General features: G+C 45.2%; 4 protein-coding genes across 4 annotated transcripts; 1 reads left to right on the top strand and 3 right to left on the bottom strand.

The window, feature by feature from the left end:
• Positions 1 to 496: 496 nt before the first annotated feature.
• On the top strand, positions 497 to 1104 carry ATNIH1004_000211 (DUF202 domain-containing protein; the record flags this gene model as incomplete). The annotated part of the gene is made up of 2 exons (XM_033564933.1): positions 497 to 594; positions 678 to 1104. 2 exons carry the CDS (start codon positions 497 to 499, stop codon positions 1102 to 1104), a joined length of 525 nt encoding a protein of 174 aa, XP_033430690.1.
• Positions 1105 to 1436: 332 nt separating this feature from the next.
• Positions 1437 to 2411, bottom strand: idi1 (isopentenyl-diphosphate delta-isomerase IDI1; the record flags this gene model as incomplete). The annotated part of the gene is made up of 3 exons (XM_033564932.1): positions 1437 to 1672; positions 1739 to 2077; positions 2168 to 2411. The coding sequence occupies 3 exons, from the start codon at positions 2409 to 2411 to the stop codon at positions 1437 to 1439; spliced, it is 819 nt and encodes a 272-aa protein (XP_033430689.1).
• A 3709-nt stretch (positions 2412 to 6120) lies between these two features.
• On the bottom strand, positions 6121 to 7406 carry ATNIH1004_000209 (putative C2H2 finger domain protein (Ezf); the record flags this gene model as incomplete). The annotated part of the gene is made up of 3 exons (XM_033564931.1): positions 6121 to 6247; positions 6318 to 6391; positions 6444 to 7406. 3 exons carry the CDS (start codon positions 7404 to 7406, stop codon positions 6121 to 6123), a joined length of 1164 nt encoding a protein of 387 aa, XP_033430688.1.
• A 1917-nt stretch (positions 7407 to 9323) lies between these two features.
• ATNIH1004_000208 (uncharacterized protein) lies at positions 9324 to 12733 on the bottom strand (the record flags this gene model as incomplete). The annotated part of the gene is made up of 16 exons (XM_033564930.1): positions 9324 to 9645; positions 9714 to 9800; positions 9995 to 10029; positions 10115 to 10190; positions 10496 to 10524; positions 10633 to 10647; positions 10716 to 10734; positions 10793 to 10874; positions 10933 to 10981; positions 11045 to 11065; positions 11138 to 11180; positions 11245 to 11332; positions 11465 to 11745; positions 11806 to 12360; positions 12417 to 12554; positions 12612 to 12733. 16 exons carry the CDS (start codon positions 12731 to 12733, stop codon positions 9324 to 9326), a joined length of 1962 nt encoding a protein of 653 aa, XP_033430687.1.
• Between the last annotated feature and the right edge of the window lie 2255 nt (positions 12734 to 14988).

Genomic DNA, 14988 nt, shown 5'->3' with positions numbered 1-14988 from the left:
ACAATGAATTTGAGCAAGATGACTGTGCAAGAATATCGTGCATTAGGAAAACAAGCCCCCACAATGTCGACCCCACAGCGAAAGGTCAAGGTGTCAAGTGGTGCAGAACCCGACACAGGATTTAGCAGATCCTGATCGACACCTCCACCGTAACGACCAATATCTTTGGATACCCATAATCAAGAGACGTTAAATTCATCCTGAAGTAAACATATGACCATCATTGTCGATTGTACAGAGTATTCTCTCAAAGTGGAAATCAATAGGCGTAGTCAGCATGACATCATTCCCAAATAGGAACAGATTGGTCCATCACGTGTGGTGCTGTCGGATGCTACGCCCAAACCGGCTGGTCAGTCAATGGAGATGCAAGTCAACAACAGACAGCCCCTGTGCTGGTTGCACCCAACCCAAGGACGATATGTATATGTTGTGTATGCTCCTGAAACTACAGTGACAGGTTTCCATCACCATTCCATCACCATTAGCAATCATCATGGCGGCCAACACAAGAGACCCAACTGTCTCCTCTCAGCGGCCGCCATATAACCCACTGGTCAACGTTGCCAACACAAGGCCAGTTCTAGTGGATGAGTGAGTGGATCATTGAAATAATATCTCTAGACAAACTTCCGAGAAGCCTAAGCTAACACGAATGAACAAAACCAAAACCAAAGACATCTACATGACAAGCAGCACATTTTTCTAACCCGCCCGATTTTCGGTGCCTTGTTATTCGAAAATAACACCTCTGATGCTCGTGACCACTGCGCCAATGAACGGACCTTCCTCTCCTGGCTCCGTCTTTCGATGTATCTTGGCGTGGTGTCGCTTGCCATTATCATATCATTCCACTTTCATGGTGAACCGACGGGGCTCGAACGTCGGATGGCACTTCCATTGGGCATCATATTCTGGGTTTTAAGTCTGGCTTCCCTTGTCAATGGGTTTGCGAACTACGTTCGGACGGTCAGGAAATACAGTCGCAAGGCAGCTTTGGTCCAAAGTGGATGGAAAACGCAAATGACCTTCACGGTGGTAGGGGCTGTGATTTTAGGAAGCTGCATCTTGTTCCTGGCCACGGATGCGAAGTCTTCGTCCTAATATAAACGGGATGATGGTATATTTCTCTTTTCTTTCCTTGGGAATCATTAGTCTCATATTAAGTCCATATATCCCAAGACTAGCAGAAGCACAGAGGTATGTATATATGGTGTTTGATTATAGACTAATCGTGGTCAAAATGGAATGATATGCATTAGCTTCAGGTCAAAATCCAAAGAAACAAAAGTATGTAACTGGCTTGTGTCATGGTATATCGTCTCCCGAAAAATAAAAAGAAAGAAAAAGAGCGAATCGAAAGAGTCTCATATCGGCACGGTAGACCGAGCCTGCACTGTCCCAGATCAAAAATTAGATCGGTTAAAAGTTCGATCTCACATCCTGCGAATCTCCTTCTCGCCTTTGTACTTCTCTAATGTCGGAGTACCCAGGTGGTTCCACCATTCAAACAACATGGAGTTACAAATGAGCTTGAACCAGGGTGTGAACTTCAACCCCGGCTGCTCAAACATTTGCTTCAATTCATCAGCCGAAACGAAACGTGTGTCGCGAACTTCGTTCGGGTTAACATCCAAGTCCACATCGGCTTGGATGAAAAGGATATAGTCGACTTGATGCTGTTAACTTGCGGACGATCACTAGGCAAAACGACAGAAAGGACACAGTAAGAACATACTCTCGTGTTCACCCCACTTTCCATCACTAGGGGCCTTGTAGTGTATTCTCGTGAAATACTCGAATTTATCCAGCGGGACTTGTTCTGCCTTAATTCCAAGCTCCTGGTACAATTTCCGCTGAGCAGCCCGCTTCACACCCAACACGGCAGCATCCAGCTCAGCGCCGGTCTCTCCAGGAACTCCCAGAGGATGAGAGCAGCAGGTATTCGTCCACATGTCAGGAAAGGTGATCTTCTCGGTAGCACGCTGTTGAAGAAGCAGACGGTTATTCGAATCAAAAAGAAAGACAGAGAAGGCACGATGAAGAAGTCCCTTGTCAATGTTGGTCATCAGGTGGCCTGTTTGTGTCCACTGTCAGCAGACGGGAAACTGCTTATCTCGGTAGAATCCAATAATAAAATCAAAAGACAATATACGGGAAAACATACATGTCTTCTTACTCGCACTTCCAATAGGCTTATCATCATCATCCAAAACGATACACACCTCTTCCATCAGGCGGACCTGCTCTTCATCGTACCCCGCCAGGTCGCTACTGTCCCGTGCGGAGGGGTTACTATTTGCCGCGGGGAAGATCTCACGAGCCAGGGACGTATCGACATCAGGGAAGAGGGAGGAAACATTTTCCGCCGTGATCCGGGGGGATGCTGTGATGGTGGTAGTAGCGCTCATAGTGGCTGTTGAGATAAGGGGGAGAAGTGGCTGAGTGTTACTGTCTGAAAGCTAGACACTGAGTTTATTGATCTTTCGCTTGTTGGGAGACACTGATAGGGCGGCATCGAATGGCAGAATCATTGCCTGAATACGAAGCGGCTGGGACCTCGATGGATAATCTCACCTAAACCCGATTGGACGCAACGAGCTTTCATTCATAATACACTCTATAATTGATTTGATAACTCTTGAATTGTCACTCGATTGTGTCATCCTGTGTTTAATTTTTATTTACTCCGCGAGAGGGTTCGAATAAAACGAGGCAAGTTGAGAAACACCGGAGTCTCACTGTCCCTTCTTCTTGATGTGCATTGACTAGGGGTCTGTCAGAGGGGTACGGAGTGGGTTAGTTGAGGAGACAGATAGCCTATAATCCCTCTCCATTCTACCCTGGGCATCAGAGATCAAATCATTCAGCACAGATGTACTAAATATTAAGCTTACTGTATACAGTATAACACGCATGTTGAGTTACATGAAGGACCGGATTTGGTCCCGATGCAGAAAGTTACGTCTTCCAATAATGATCACCGAATTATCAATCCTTGTTCTGGTGTGAATCATATGATAAGTTGTAAGGTTACATGCAATATGGGGTAATAGCAAAAATCCGGCCGATATATGCTTCTATAGAAGAGGGAAGAACCTTGCACAGTCCAGTCATTGTAATCCCTCTAGACCAGGATGATGATGAGGGTTCTCCCCTTTATTCCAGGATAGATACGTATCACTCTATGTACAGTACTTTTGTACAGTGACTGCAGATTGAGATAAGAACTATCTAGTCCTAGTTTCAAGCACCTGTCATAAGTACCTGCCTGGAAGGAACCAGTAGTACTACCGTCTGTATGAAATGAGGAGAACTCTAACTATTTTATTTTCTTACATACATACACGAGCAAGCTAATCGTCGTACCATAATAGTGCCACCTATATGCAGAATTTCCGTCCTCCGTACGACAGCACGTTTAGGTAGCAGGTAGCTCTGGGGATGTTAGCCACAGTTCAATTACCGATTATGTACTAATATCATCATTAATTCTGCATATATTTGTACTGCTGAAACAGATGTAACTATCATTAAATATCTGTATTTACTTGATTGACTTAGAAATATCCGGAACGAGTGTCACTGGAGTGAGAGAATACTTCCTTTGAAGACTGGTTTACTAATGATATATTGGCTTGAAATAGAGGATAAAATTTGCTTAAATAGTATTCCGTAGTTTTAACATCATAAGCAAGTGAGAGCAAGTTCCGAGCTTATTAAGTCCAGAGCTTCCAGGCATCTAGCTACAGGATATGGCCCAAGCCCCAACAGAAGACGAAGTTCACTCCTAACATATCGGGCCCGAATCGTAGATTCCAACACAGCATCTGGAATAAATTTATGTCGAGCAAGAGTTTGGTGGTTCATCTCAATCTAATGCATGTACCAGACGCCGGAAAATCTGCAACTTGTTCCTCAGAATACCCTATCCGCTACTGAAGAGACGCTTCTGTTGAGCAAAAATTAAAAATGAGAAGAAAGAAAGAAACAAAAAAAAGTTCTAAAGCTGCATGAAGCACGCACTTGCAAGCCACAAGAGAAATTAGGCTACGTATCCCACCGTCACATCCAAAAGTCCACGCATGCAGCACTGTGTACGGAGTACACACTACGGACATACTCCATACTCCGAAGCTATGTCCGTACACGTACATGTACTCAGAGCGTCCACAGTGACTACCTCTAAGATGATCCTTCCCGGAACCCACCCGGTTAGTCTCGACTTTCTACCAGTATGGAGTACCTTAACTTTAGCACGTATCAAAGTTCAGCATTTTCCATAATTTTTGACAGAAGCTCAAGATCCTGGTTTGATCACGACCTATCAGAGCAGACTAGACTGAAAATCCGTACTAATCATTGACATTCTAAGGCTTTAGCTAATTGCCTTTTCGGATGCGAATTGGTAACAGCTTGCTAAATGAGCGAGGATCCCAACCCATTAATTTCGCAAACTGGACACTCAAAAAATTTTCCGGGTTTGAATTTTTCCGCCGGTTTGCGGACACCAGACCAGGGGTAGCTCCTTCGGATGGAATAGTGCTGGTTCTAGTACGCTCAAGAGAGGGAGGGATTCGCTCCATAGCTTCTCGGATGGGTCCCTTACGATTGGGGTGCCGCTGGTACGGTCGTATATCTGAGACCAGAAAGGAAAGAAGAAAATAAGATAGAAGGGAGAAAAAGAAAGCAAAAGCAAAATCTTAGAGGAGGTATTCCTTGTACTTAAGGACGGAGTAACTACTCTACCTAAGTATTGCGCACTCTGTAGAAAACAAGAAATCCAATGTCCAGGATTATATGATCAACAGTGCATGCAATAACTATTGCATAACTATTCCATACTTCGTACTTTGTCACACGATCTTCGTACGAACCATGATGACTATTGTCATGGTAATAATAAATAATTAAATCACTTCATCCCTTCTCCACTCGGCCTTTGAATGGGGCCAAAAAAAAAAAAAAAAAACCGAGAGTCAAAAGCGCTACGCTCCAACAATAAAACGGATGAGACAAAGCTATCAAAATAACAGCCTATAATAGCTCGAATGGTGAATCTATTCCGTAAATGAATTCAATTCACTAGTTACTGGAGCTTTTCAATTTAAGCTACCCTAATTCGGGGGGCAGTAATTACTCCATACCCTTGCTTAGTAGAGTTATTCCGCGTACTCCGCGGACAGTGTAAGGCTGGCTTCTTGGACTCTTGGCTATACTAAGTAGACTTAGAGCCCCCACTGCTAAGATGGACTTACATAGTCCATTGAGATACTATTAATCATCGAATTTAGATAGGTAACTACCGAGAGTAAAGAGTTAGCAAGACGTTGAAAAAGTCACGTCTTACAGAGCATCTCTGCATGTTTCATTGTTTAGTGTTTAGTGCTGCACTAGTTTATCTTGGCTGTTTCTACGACTACTCATTTCCAAACTAACAGTATAGCTATAGAGCCCCTTCCAGCAAAATTTCCGCCCTTCGACCAAGTGGATGCTATTAGCCTGCAAATGTAATTTGGTAAGGAAAATGGAACATGTGAATCACACCATAACGCCAGAGCCTACTTTAAGTTGTCTGTAATTAGCAGTGCCTTGGTACTGTGTAGGCCTTAAATTAGCGTTCTTGAAGATCAGGCCTCGCGGGAGGCCCAAGTTCCAGTTATCGGAGGCTCTATCGGCGCGTCGCCAAATGAATACGGAGTAACTAAGTGGAATAAAGACAACGGAATGAGAGGGAAGGACAAAGATTGGGATGGATGAATAATGAGTGGTTAGAGAGCCTCGATTAATACCCTTTCAAGTTCATTTGCTGTGCATAGGCCAGCCATGCTCCAAAACTAATTTCTATAACCGCTATGCAGTATCTAACATGTCCAAAACCGCAAAACAATACACAAAGGGTGATTAGAAAGAAAAAAGAGCCTTCCTATCCTTCAAGTACATTGACCTCCATCAAAGTATACATCATTGGTCGTTTTTGATAGCTCCCAAAGGGAGGGGAAAAAAAAAAAAAAAAGGGGGTGGGGTATTCGTCAAAAGTCCGAGAGTCATTCGTACGGTCAACGCAGATATGGCTTGCTCGTAGCTTGCTGTTTCAGAAACCGAATTCGATTCACATCTCTAATTAAGAAGGTTGTATCTTGCTCTCGTGAGTAGAATCTGAAGCTGGACAATGAGCGGCTTGGCTAGCTCCTTTATCCCCTCGGGAGGCATTTGATCTGCGGTGCCGTCGTTGTTGGCAATCGGTCTTGTGTCTGTTGAAGAAGAAGATATTAATATTGACACGAGTCTGTATTGAGAACAAATGGCTTCTGTACCTAGAAAGAGTATCCTGTCGACTGAACCGCTGGTCACACTCATCACAAACGAACTTTCGAATTCCACGGTGTATCTGCTGATTTGTCAGCGAATTTCTCACAAAGGTGCTAAGTCGTTTCACTTACGCTATCAACATGCCTCCTCAGGTCGGTCCTCCTTCCAAACGGCCGCTCACATGTCTCGCAGCGATAGGATTTTCGGCGGCTAGGGTCGTGTTTTTTCATATGTTCGCGGCAGTTCGAGCGTCGGGTGAAGCATGTACCGCAGACAGTACATTCAAGACCGCTTGCAGATAGTATTTTGTAAGGATCATCATTCGGCGTTTCACCATTTTCTTTAGCAAACTTATAGACCACTTCGTAGGGAGCATTGCGAACCGTAGCCCTTTGGCCACGATCTGAGGCACGGTCCACATTGGGGTCCACCTCAACTAATGTGCCATTATTTCCACTGGCTTGCTGAGTATTAGGACAAACATTATCGTTGACCACGAGCCGTGCCATCTGTGCCGCCATAGGAGCCCCAGTAGCGTTATTGGAGTCTGACAGGAAGCCCTGGTCCCAAAATTCATTAGGCTCCTCCTTCACTTTGCACTGACTGTCGGGACGAGCAAGACCATCGACACAAGTCGTGCTTGGCCAAAAGTTTGAACTCTGATTGCCCATCATATCCTGATGCCCTGCAATGTCTATGGGAGGGCCGTACTCGGAAGATGCACTTAGAGTTTGCGATTCGTAGAAACTGAGGGGTGAGGCCGAGACATCGGGGTAATTGCTTAAATTTTCATACTGTGTCGCAGGAGAGAAAGGGCCAACGTCCAGCGTGGCTTCGAGAAGGTTTTCGGGGGGCATTAGAAGGTCAGGCCAGTCGGGTGTCGGCGATGGGTACGCTTCGGGTGGGTAGACCCTTGGCTGTTCAACTAGAGGGCCCATCTCGCAGTGCGAGATCCCAAGACCAGTGGTGGTTTGCGACTGGCCTCCATAATTCGGAACAGTACGCATTGGCGATGAGAAAGATGGAGAGGCATCTAGCATCAAGTGGTCGTCCGACAGTGAGCGAACGAGAGAGGGAGGCGAAGGAAATGACATTGAAGTCGAATCCATCCTTTCTTGAAAAAATAAGAGGTATCAAAACGAAAGGAGATGAGTATCGAAAGCACTGAAGCGAGAGTGGAAGGAAAAGAGGCAGGGGAGAAAATATAGAGTGAGAGAAGAAAAGAAAGTTATGGTTGTTTGAAAATAAGGGTGTTTAAAAAAAAAAAACAAAAAAAAAGATGTTCCTGTTCTCACGAGCTGGGTGAATCTCAACCTCACAGCTTGGTAACCAGTTATAATCAGGCGAAATATACCACATCCCAAGGAAAAGGAAGGGGTTTATAAGAATAATATAAAATAATGACTCAACAGCAATACTGCTGGAAGGGACAAGTAGTGGCGAACATGGACTGTGGCTGAAAATGGAATTGATAGATACGCCATATAACAACGGAGGGGACAGTGCCGCTGTACTGGCACGGTGAAAGAAGAGCAGCAGCCTTGACGCCTGATCTCACAAGGCAGATTCTCCCAGGAAGCAGATGCATGAATGCGGCGGGCGAGAGAGACACAGAGTGAGTAGGTGAAGGAGAGTGGATGATCTAGCTGGGAAGGGCCGGACCGGGTTGACTGCAGGCCATGTCTGCAGCATTGAGATAGGCGCGACAAAGAGAAGTCAACATCCACAATGATTTAGCGCCGGAAGAGTGTGATCAGGTCAAATTATCAGTCCATCAGTCCGTCAAGTCAGAGGTCTCCATCCCTACCAGGGTAGAGCAGGGGGGGGGGGAGGAGGGGAATGAGCATCATCATTGTGGCCTAATGGGTTAGCCTGAGAGATTTCCACAAACCGACAGACCGACGGCAGAGTAAAGACGAAATGATTAAAAATTTTTAAATAAAAAAATTTAAATAAAAAATGATAATAAAAATACAAAATGGAAATCAATCATTCAATCAATCCACCGGGCAAGATCATCTCTGGTCGGGTGGGTGGGCAACAGCAGGAGCCGCAGTAACCCCAGTACGTATCTGGAGAATGGGGGTCGAGGGAGAGAGAATCATGATCCATGGGGGAGGATTGAATGGGCAGATGCATGTCCCTACTTCCCTAGGACTGGGAGGACTGGACCACAGCGTTTCTCCGGCTGGGACCGCACTCCCTTCTCTGATCACCGCCGGCCGGACGACCAGCGCACATTTTTGCTTCGTCCTGGATCAAAGAGGCTTAGTTGAGTCCCGACACTCTGGTACCTTCTTGGCAAATGAGCAGTGCGTGTCGCCTGGTCTGATTGGCAGCCACATGACCCGGGTTTTGAAAAGGAAAAAAAAAAAAAAAGGAAAAAGGAGAGGGGAGACGGGGGAAGAAAGAGAGAGCAAATGGAGAACATATTACCATTCATTTCCCACCAGACAAACAATTGACTTCTTTCAAAGAATAGGGTTCTTTGTCGTCCCATGAAGACTTGTCTGTAGCCCGCCGATTGGAACCTTGATTGTCCACCTTATCCTGTGGTGAGTACACGAGAGGCTACCTATCCCATTGGGAAGAGCCCTAGAGGTCAGTCGTACGAATATCTATTAATAATTGCCATCATATATTGATTCATATAATCAAATTCCAGGAAAAGAAAAGGGAATGGAAACGTCAAAGTCTAATTTAGAAAATAGGAAAATAAAATAATACACAACAAATAAATCAATAATAAATAAAACCGAAAGAAAGGGAAAAAAGCCCCATGCCTACTCCGGAGCAGGATGCTATTGTGGTTGCTCATCACAGGGGCCCCTCGAACGATTCCTCGTTGGGCGACTGGTCAGGGACCGGTCCTCACGCTAAACCTTTAGCTATGGCACCGGCTGTGCAGCAGGTGCGTGTGGTTATGATTTTAGGCAGTGGTCCGTCCCCTTTCCACCACGTTCACTAAACCGAACCACTTCTCCTGTACATTTCTCCCAGAAGGGCTATTGTCATTGGCGTACGTGGTGGATGGCCGCCGTAGCTGCCACTCGCTCCACTTGGGCCCGCAAACGTTCCACTTCGTCGATCATATCTTCTATGTCAACACGCCCGGCCTGCCCCATGCCTAGCCCGCGCATGTCGGGATGGTGGCCCGGTTTAGCGTGTTCCTTAGGTTTCCCAGCACCCAAAGAACGCTCCATTGCGGAGGCATGGAGCGGAGCGCGGTGCGTGGGGAGAACGAGGCCACCCTGAATCGATGTGCGCCGGTCATTCCCCCGTGGTGTAGCCGCCGGGGGAAATCGACTACTACGCCTTGCAAGGGAGCGGCGGCTAGATTCATAGGCCCAGATCAACACAACAAAGGGAAGGTGCGTGGCCCTGAGCAAAATGATACGTACCCGGCGTATGTGCTCTGCAGATAAGAAGAGCCGCAAGGGACGAATACAGAGAAGTGGGATGAGATTCTGTAGTCATCGATGACTCCCCTGCGGTTAGCAATCTAGCCAAACAGTGTGAAGCCAACGGCAGCGTAACGGTGGACTAACCAGGGGGGGCATGAAATAGGTTAGTCTTCGGGAGTTACTACTTTCAAGGACATAGATAGAGAGCCTAATTCCACACGTTCCTTAGACATTACCCAAAAGAAACGGGCGCAAGTCTGTACAGAGTAAATACTAACTGGAAAAGATACTCCTCCCGCGCATGAGCCATAACCTAACAAAAGTTAGCAAACTGGTTGAGAATCAAATGGGGAAATTGTAAACAAGCTCCGTCGCGTACTAGGAACGACCGAACATACTCCTTCTAGACTCATGCTCATCAGAGTGACCAACGACGAGATCAACAGCAAGTTTGTCATGGAAACGAAAATTAACCTGCGAATCATAATATCAGCCTCCGTTGATTATTTTCCCGGTGAGGTAATTAGAAGCTCTGCGCCAAGACGTTGTGGGGTTGAGATGCCCTATGCAGCGTTCAAGTGGCATGGCGCCTACAGGTCTGAGCATCACCCTCGTCGGCAACGGATTTGGAATTCAGGGCATCCAGGACAAAAAAAAAATATACTAAAAAAGACAGTTGGCCACAGTACGTCCAACGCCACTCGCACGATCAAACGTGATCGAAGGAGTATGCGACCAACTTTTCCAAAGTTCCTGTGGCGCAGTAGGGGAAGACTTACATCAACCCATAACCGAAAATTGGGGAAATCTAAGAATTAGCGTGTCAGTCATCTAAACGCGAGAGCCAACCATTTCGACAAAACCCCTGGTTATTTCAATTCAGGCCGCATGACAGCCGCTTAGGGGTTTGGCTTACCTCGTGAGACTTGTCCTAATGTCCAATCAATTCAGCCACCATCAGTTGAAGAACGCTTTCTACCAGATGTAGGAACAACGCACAAAGCCCAAATCATTCGCCCTGCCACGCTTTGTTAGTGGAAAGGGCGGTCGACACCGGGGATTTTACACCGCCATACCCAAAGAACACTTTCACCAAAAATGACATTTGCCGTAGAGAGAGGCGGTCACGGGCGAGCATAGTAAATGTCGTCAAGAACCCTGCACACGTTGGCTTGAGGCTTTTTTCAAGGGTCCTGCCCAACCCTGTGCCACTTACCCAGATACAGGACTACGATCACAGGGATAAACCGGAAAAACGTCTTGGTCTAGTCTCAATCAGCCTTCCTAGACTACCACCCTTCTAACAAGACCGGGCAGGCCGAATGTACCATCTCCTTCAAAACAGGTATCTGTGCATGGAATCAGTCATCTGGCATTCCAGAAGAGGGCTTCTCCATATGGATTATGAGGTGGATCCGAACCAGGCTTCCAAAATAGGAGTTTAAGCTCACAAGTGAGCATATCCTGTCCACCGCGGTCAGATTCTGAAACCAGCGCCTAACGATGATCAACAGGGTCTGGAATTTACCGTGGGACCAAAAATAGAGCCTCTAGGGACAGTATATCAAATGATAGGTCCGTGATGTAATAATTCTCCCGGGCCAGACCGATAACCCCTGGGTCATCCTCCTGTTAGTCCATAAGATAGAGCAGTTTTTCAGCTCGGGCAACACTGTTGTGCCAGCACCAGTTGGAACCAAAGGAGCTGAAAACTTCACAAGGTAGATTCGCAATCAAGAGTGGCTTACTTGCAATGACAAAGGCAACCCCCGTGCCAATGATGCCCATATTCCATAACTTCCAGAAGTCCATCTGATAGAAGAGCATTCCCGCATCAGCCATGTCACTCACCTCATCATATGCAAAGGCAACGATCCATAAATACAACAGCATCTCAAAAATTCCTATGCCATTTGCCTTCCTCTCGACGAGGACGGCATAATACAGCATGAGAAACGAAACAAAAAAGCCGGCTTCGAACGCTTTTCGATAGACCGGCACTCTTAGGCGTGAGTAAAGATCTGATGTTCTACATAGAATGGACATATTAGCAGCTGACAGATATTGACCATGATGTATCCTATCCTACCGCCTGTCAAGAATGTGTGGTCTCTTGGTCGATTGCACACTCAGAGTATCCCAAAATACGATTTCACCGTTCCAGATATTGTTTATGACTCTCTGGACAACTTTTTGGCCCAGAAACTTCTTTGCGTGGGCAATAGTTGCGATTTCAAGTGCGTTCAATCCAAAAAAAATGGAAAACTCCTCAAGCTCCTGTAGTTCTTGAGAAGAGCCGCGAGTGTCCCGGTCTAGAGAAAGGAAGTTTCCTATACGTTTCCCGCCACCAAGAATTTGATAAATAGTAGAGGACGGGGCTTGCAGTAACGGGCTTCTTTCTCCATTTTCTCTTGTGCCTTGTTCACCAGCGGACGTTCCGAAACCCACTGCACCTCTCTCCGCTTGAGAAAGCGTTGCAGTGTTTTGGGTGGGGAATTTCAGGTCCTCCAGCAAGAACTCAATGGTCTCGCGTTGATCCAGATGGCAGAGGAACTGCCAGGCAACATATTCACATGCGTCTCCCCGGCTTTCATTTAGACCCCAGTCGGAATCATCAGTATTACTAAACTCCCACTTCAAGATCCTATGGCAGCCGTTCAGAATTCGCCTTCTCAAAGAAATCAAAGAAGGGCAACAAACATCAAAGCAGAGATAATATAAGGATTATGCGACATATCTGCCAGTGAGTAAATAAGGATCCTGAGGCTCTGGCCATTGGAAGAAGACCTCATTTGATCGAATGAATATGAGACATCAGAAATAGCTAGGGTCAGGTAACTAATGGTAGTAAGTGTTAGATACCTGATATATGCAGGGAGAACACGAGAGGATTACTTGTACAGTTTTCGAACCACGTCAGCAAGTGGCTCGTTGTCATCGATAATAGGCGGCGCGAGATGTCCATTATCAACGTGTGCTGTTGACGACCTCGAAGAATTTGGTCTATTGTAAGACATCTGAACATTTATTCCACTCTCACTGCTGAAGAGAGTAAATAAAACCGGCCAGAGTGCTGCAACTATAAAGAAGAGACGAAAGTTTTAGTGGCCAGCTACAGACTGTTAACTATTCAATGAGGTCTGTGCCGAGTTGGTGAACAAGCTTTCCGCAAGAATGACATCAACGAGCTTATCAGGAGGTTCTTGGCAGAGGGACGAACCACGCAAGTGGTGACGTACTTTTACGCCCAAAAGAGGATATCACCAGCCATTGGAAGTGCCCAGCAGGACTATCGGTGAAACGTAATGTCAGGTTTGTGGAAGTGGGTATCACACCTCTCATATCGGTGCCAGATCGAAACTGAGTCAGTGGATTGATCGGACGAGGGCATCCCGCAGCCCGATCATGACATAATTCTCTACAGTAAGCCAGCTATCATAGCTGCCTTCGAAACTGTAGTCAGATGTTGCTTGTAGCTAGTTGAAAATATAGCATTGACATAGTCTACTAGATGTAAAGTACAGGAAGGTGATATTAAATATATAATGGACTACTCGAAAACACACTCTAAAAGGGCAACTGTTTTTTGGCTTTATGTAGGGACATGATACAGTGGGCCACACCTTCCTACTTTGGTTTAAGATATCCAAAAACAGTATGTAGCTTCTTGGTCACGTGATATAATGTACACGTTGGAGCATATCGCCAAGCATGGGCGCCTGCCCAGTTCGACCTCGCTTAGTCATCATTTATGTAAGCTAGCTCTTACAGAGGTGTGTTCAAAATATTTTTTTGCGCTAGTAATTAGTTCTTCTTGGCGTTAGTCCTGATACAGCGCAATGGCTTGCACCTAGTAATTTATATGGTAAACTCCCTGTAGATTATCTTAATAATAAAAACAAATAACACTCAACAGCTTTCAACAAAAAAAAGCAACTTAAAGCTATCCAGATATTATATTAATCATATTAGCATAATTTTATAATCTTTTTATATTTAATTTTATACCTGCCTGCCTGCCTGCCTGCCTAAACATGGGATCTAATCACCCGATCACTCTCCGATTTCAAGCTCTTTTTTTAATAACTATTAGTGTACCTATCTAGCATGTTAAAACCATGACTGGCCTCTCTCGTGCAGTTATACACTACTGGGTTAAAAAAGCAGCTGAACGAGGATATAATCCAGTGAAAGATGCCCGTATTCTTCTAGAATATATGCAAGATGCTCCTCGATCTGGCCGTCTAAAGGAATTGCTACTGAGATAGAACAATCTATCCTGGATAGTGTTACTAAGGATCATGCTGGAAGAGAAAAAAGCGCTGAGATATTGGTATTTAAGGCTGGTATTTCTACTACTTCTGCATGGCTTATTTTAAAAAAGCATTGTTTTAATTCTGTTAAACCAACTACTAAACCTGGTTTTAATACTGCACAGAAAAAATTACGCCTTAAATTTTGCCTATCCCTTGAAAAAACAATCGAACATGACATCAGAAACCTTATATTTACTGATAAAACCTCAGTATCTCTTGGCCAAAGAAGAGAAGCTGTACGAATCTGGAGAAAGACAGAGGAGTCTTATAAACAGTCTTGTATAAGGCGTCGTTGGAAGGGGAAGTCTGATTTTATGGTTTGGGGATGTTTTTCTTATAATAAGAAGGGTTCTTTACATATTTGGAAGCCAGAAACTGCTCAAGAGAAAAGGAAATCTAAAAAGGAGGTTAATACTTTAAATAAGGAACTAGAACCTCTTTATAAGGAAGAATGGGAACTTGAAACTGCCACGCAAAGAATAAAACTTCGAAACGGCTGTACTCCTGGCTGTTAGCTAAAATAGAAGCACACAAAAAAAACAGGCCTTCTTGTTCGGGAGTCTAAAGGTGGGATAGATTGGTATAGATATTGGAAGGAGATTCTTTTACCAAAGCTTTTTCCTTTTGCTCAGAATTGCATGATTGAGCATCCTGATACTATGATTGTGGAGGATGGAGCACCAGCTTATTGCTATTACTTTCAACACCTTGTGTACAATACTCATGGGATTAAACGGGTTCAATGGCCAGGTAGGTACTTTACAACTACTTAAAAAGTACTTACTAACTATTAAGACAGGCAACTCTCCAGACCTTAATGCAATTGAACCTGCCTGGCCGTAGCTAAAGCGGCGTACAACTTCAAGAGGTGCCCCTCGAGATAAGAAGACTATGGAGAAACACTGGTATAAGGCATGGGATGATCTACCTCAGGAGCAGATCCAGCATTGGATTGA

Source organism: Aspergillus tanneri, assembly GCF_003426965.1.
Source record: "Aspergillus tanneri strain NIH1004 chromosome Unknown AapTan_2_pilon_pilon_pilon, whole genome shotgun sequence".
Classification (NCBI taxonomy): domain Eukaryota; kingdom Fungi; phylum Ascomycota; class Eurotiomycetes; order Eurotiales; family Aspergillaceae; genus Aspergillus; species Aspergillus tanneri.
This window is presented reverse-complemented; position numbering and strand designations above follow the sequence as displayed.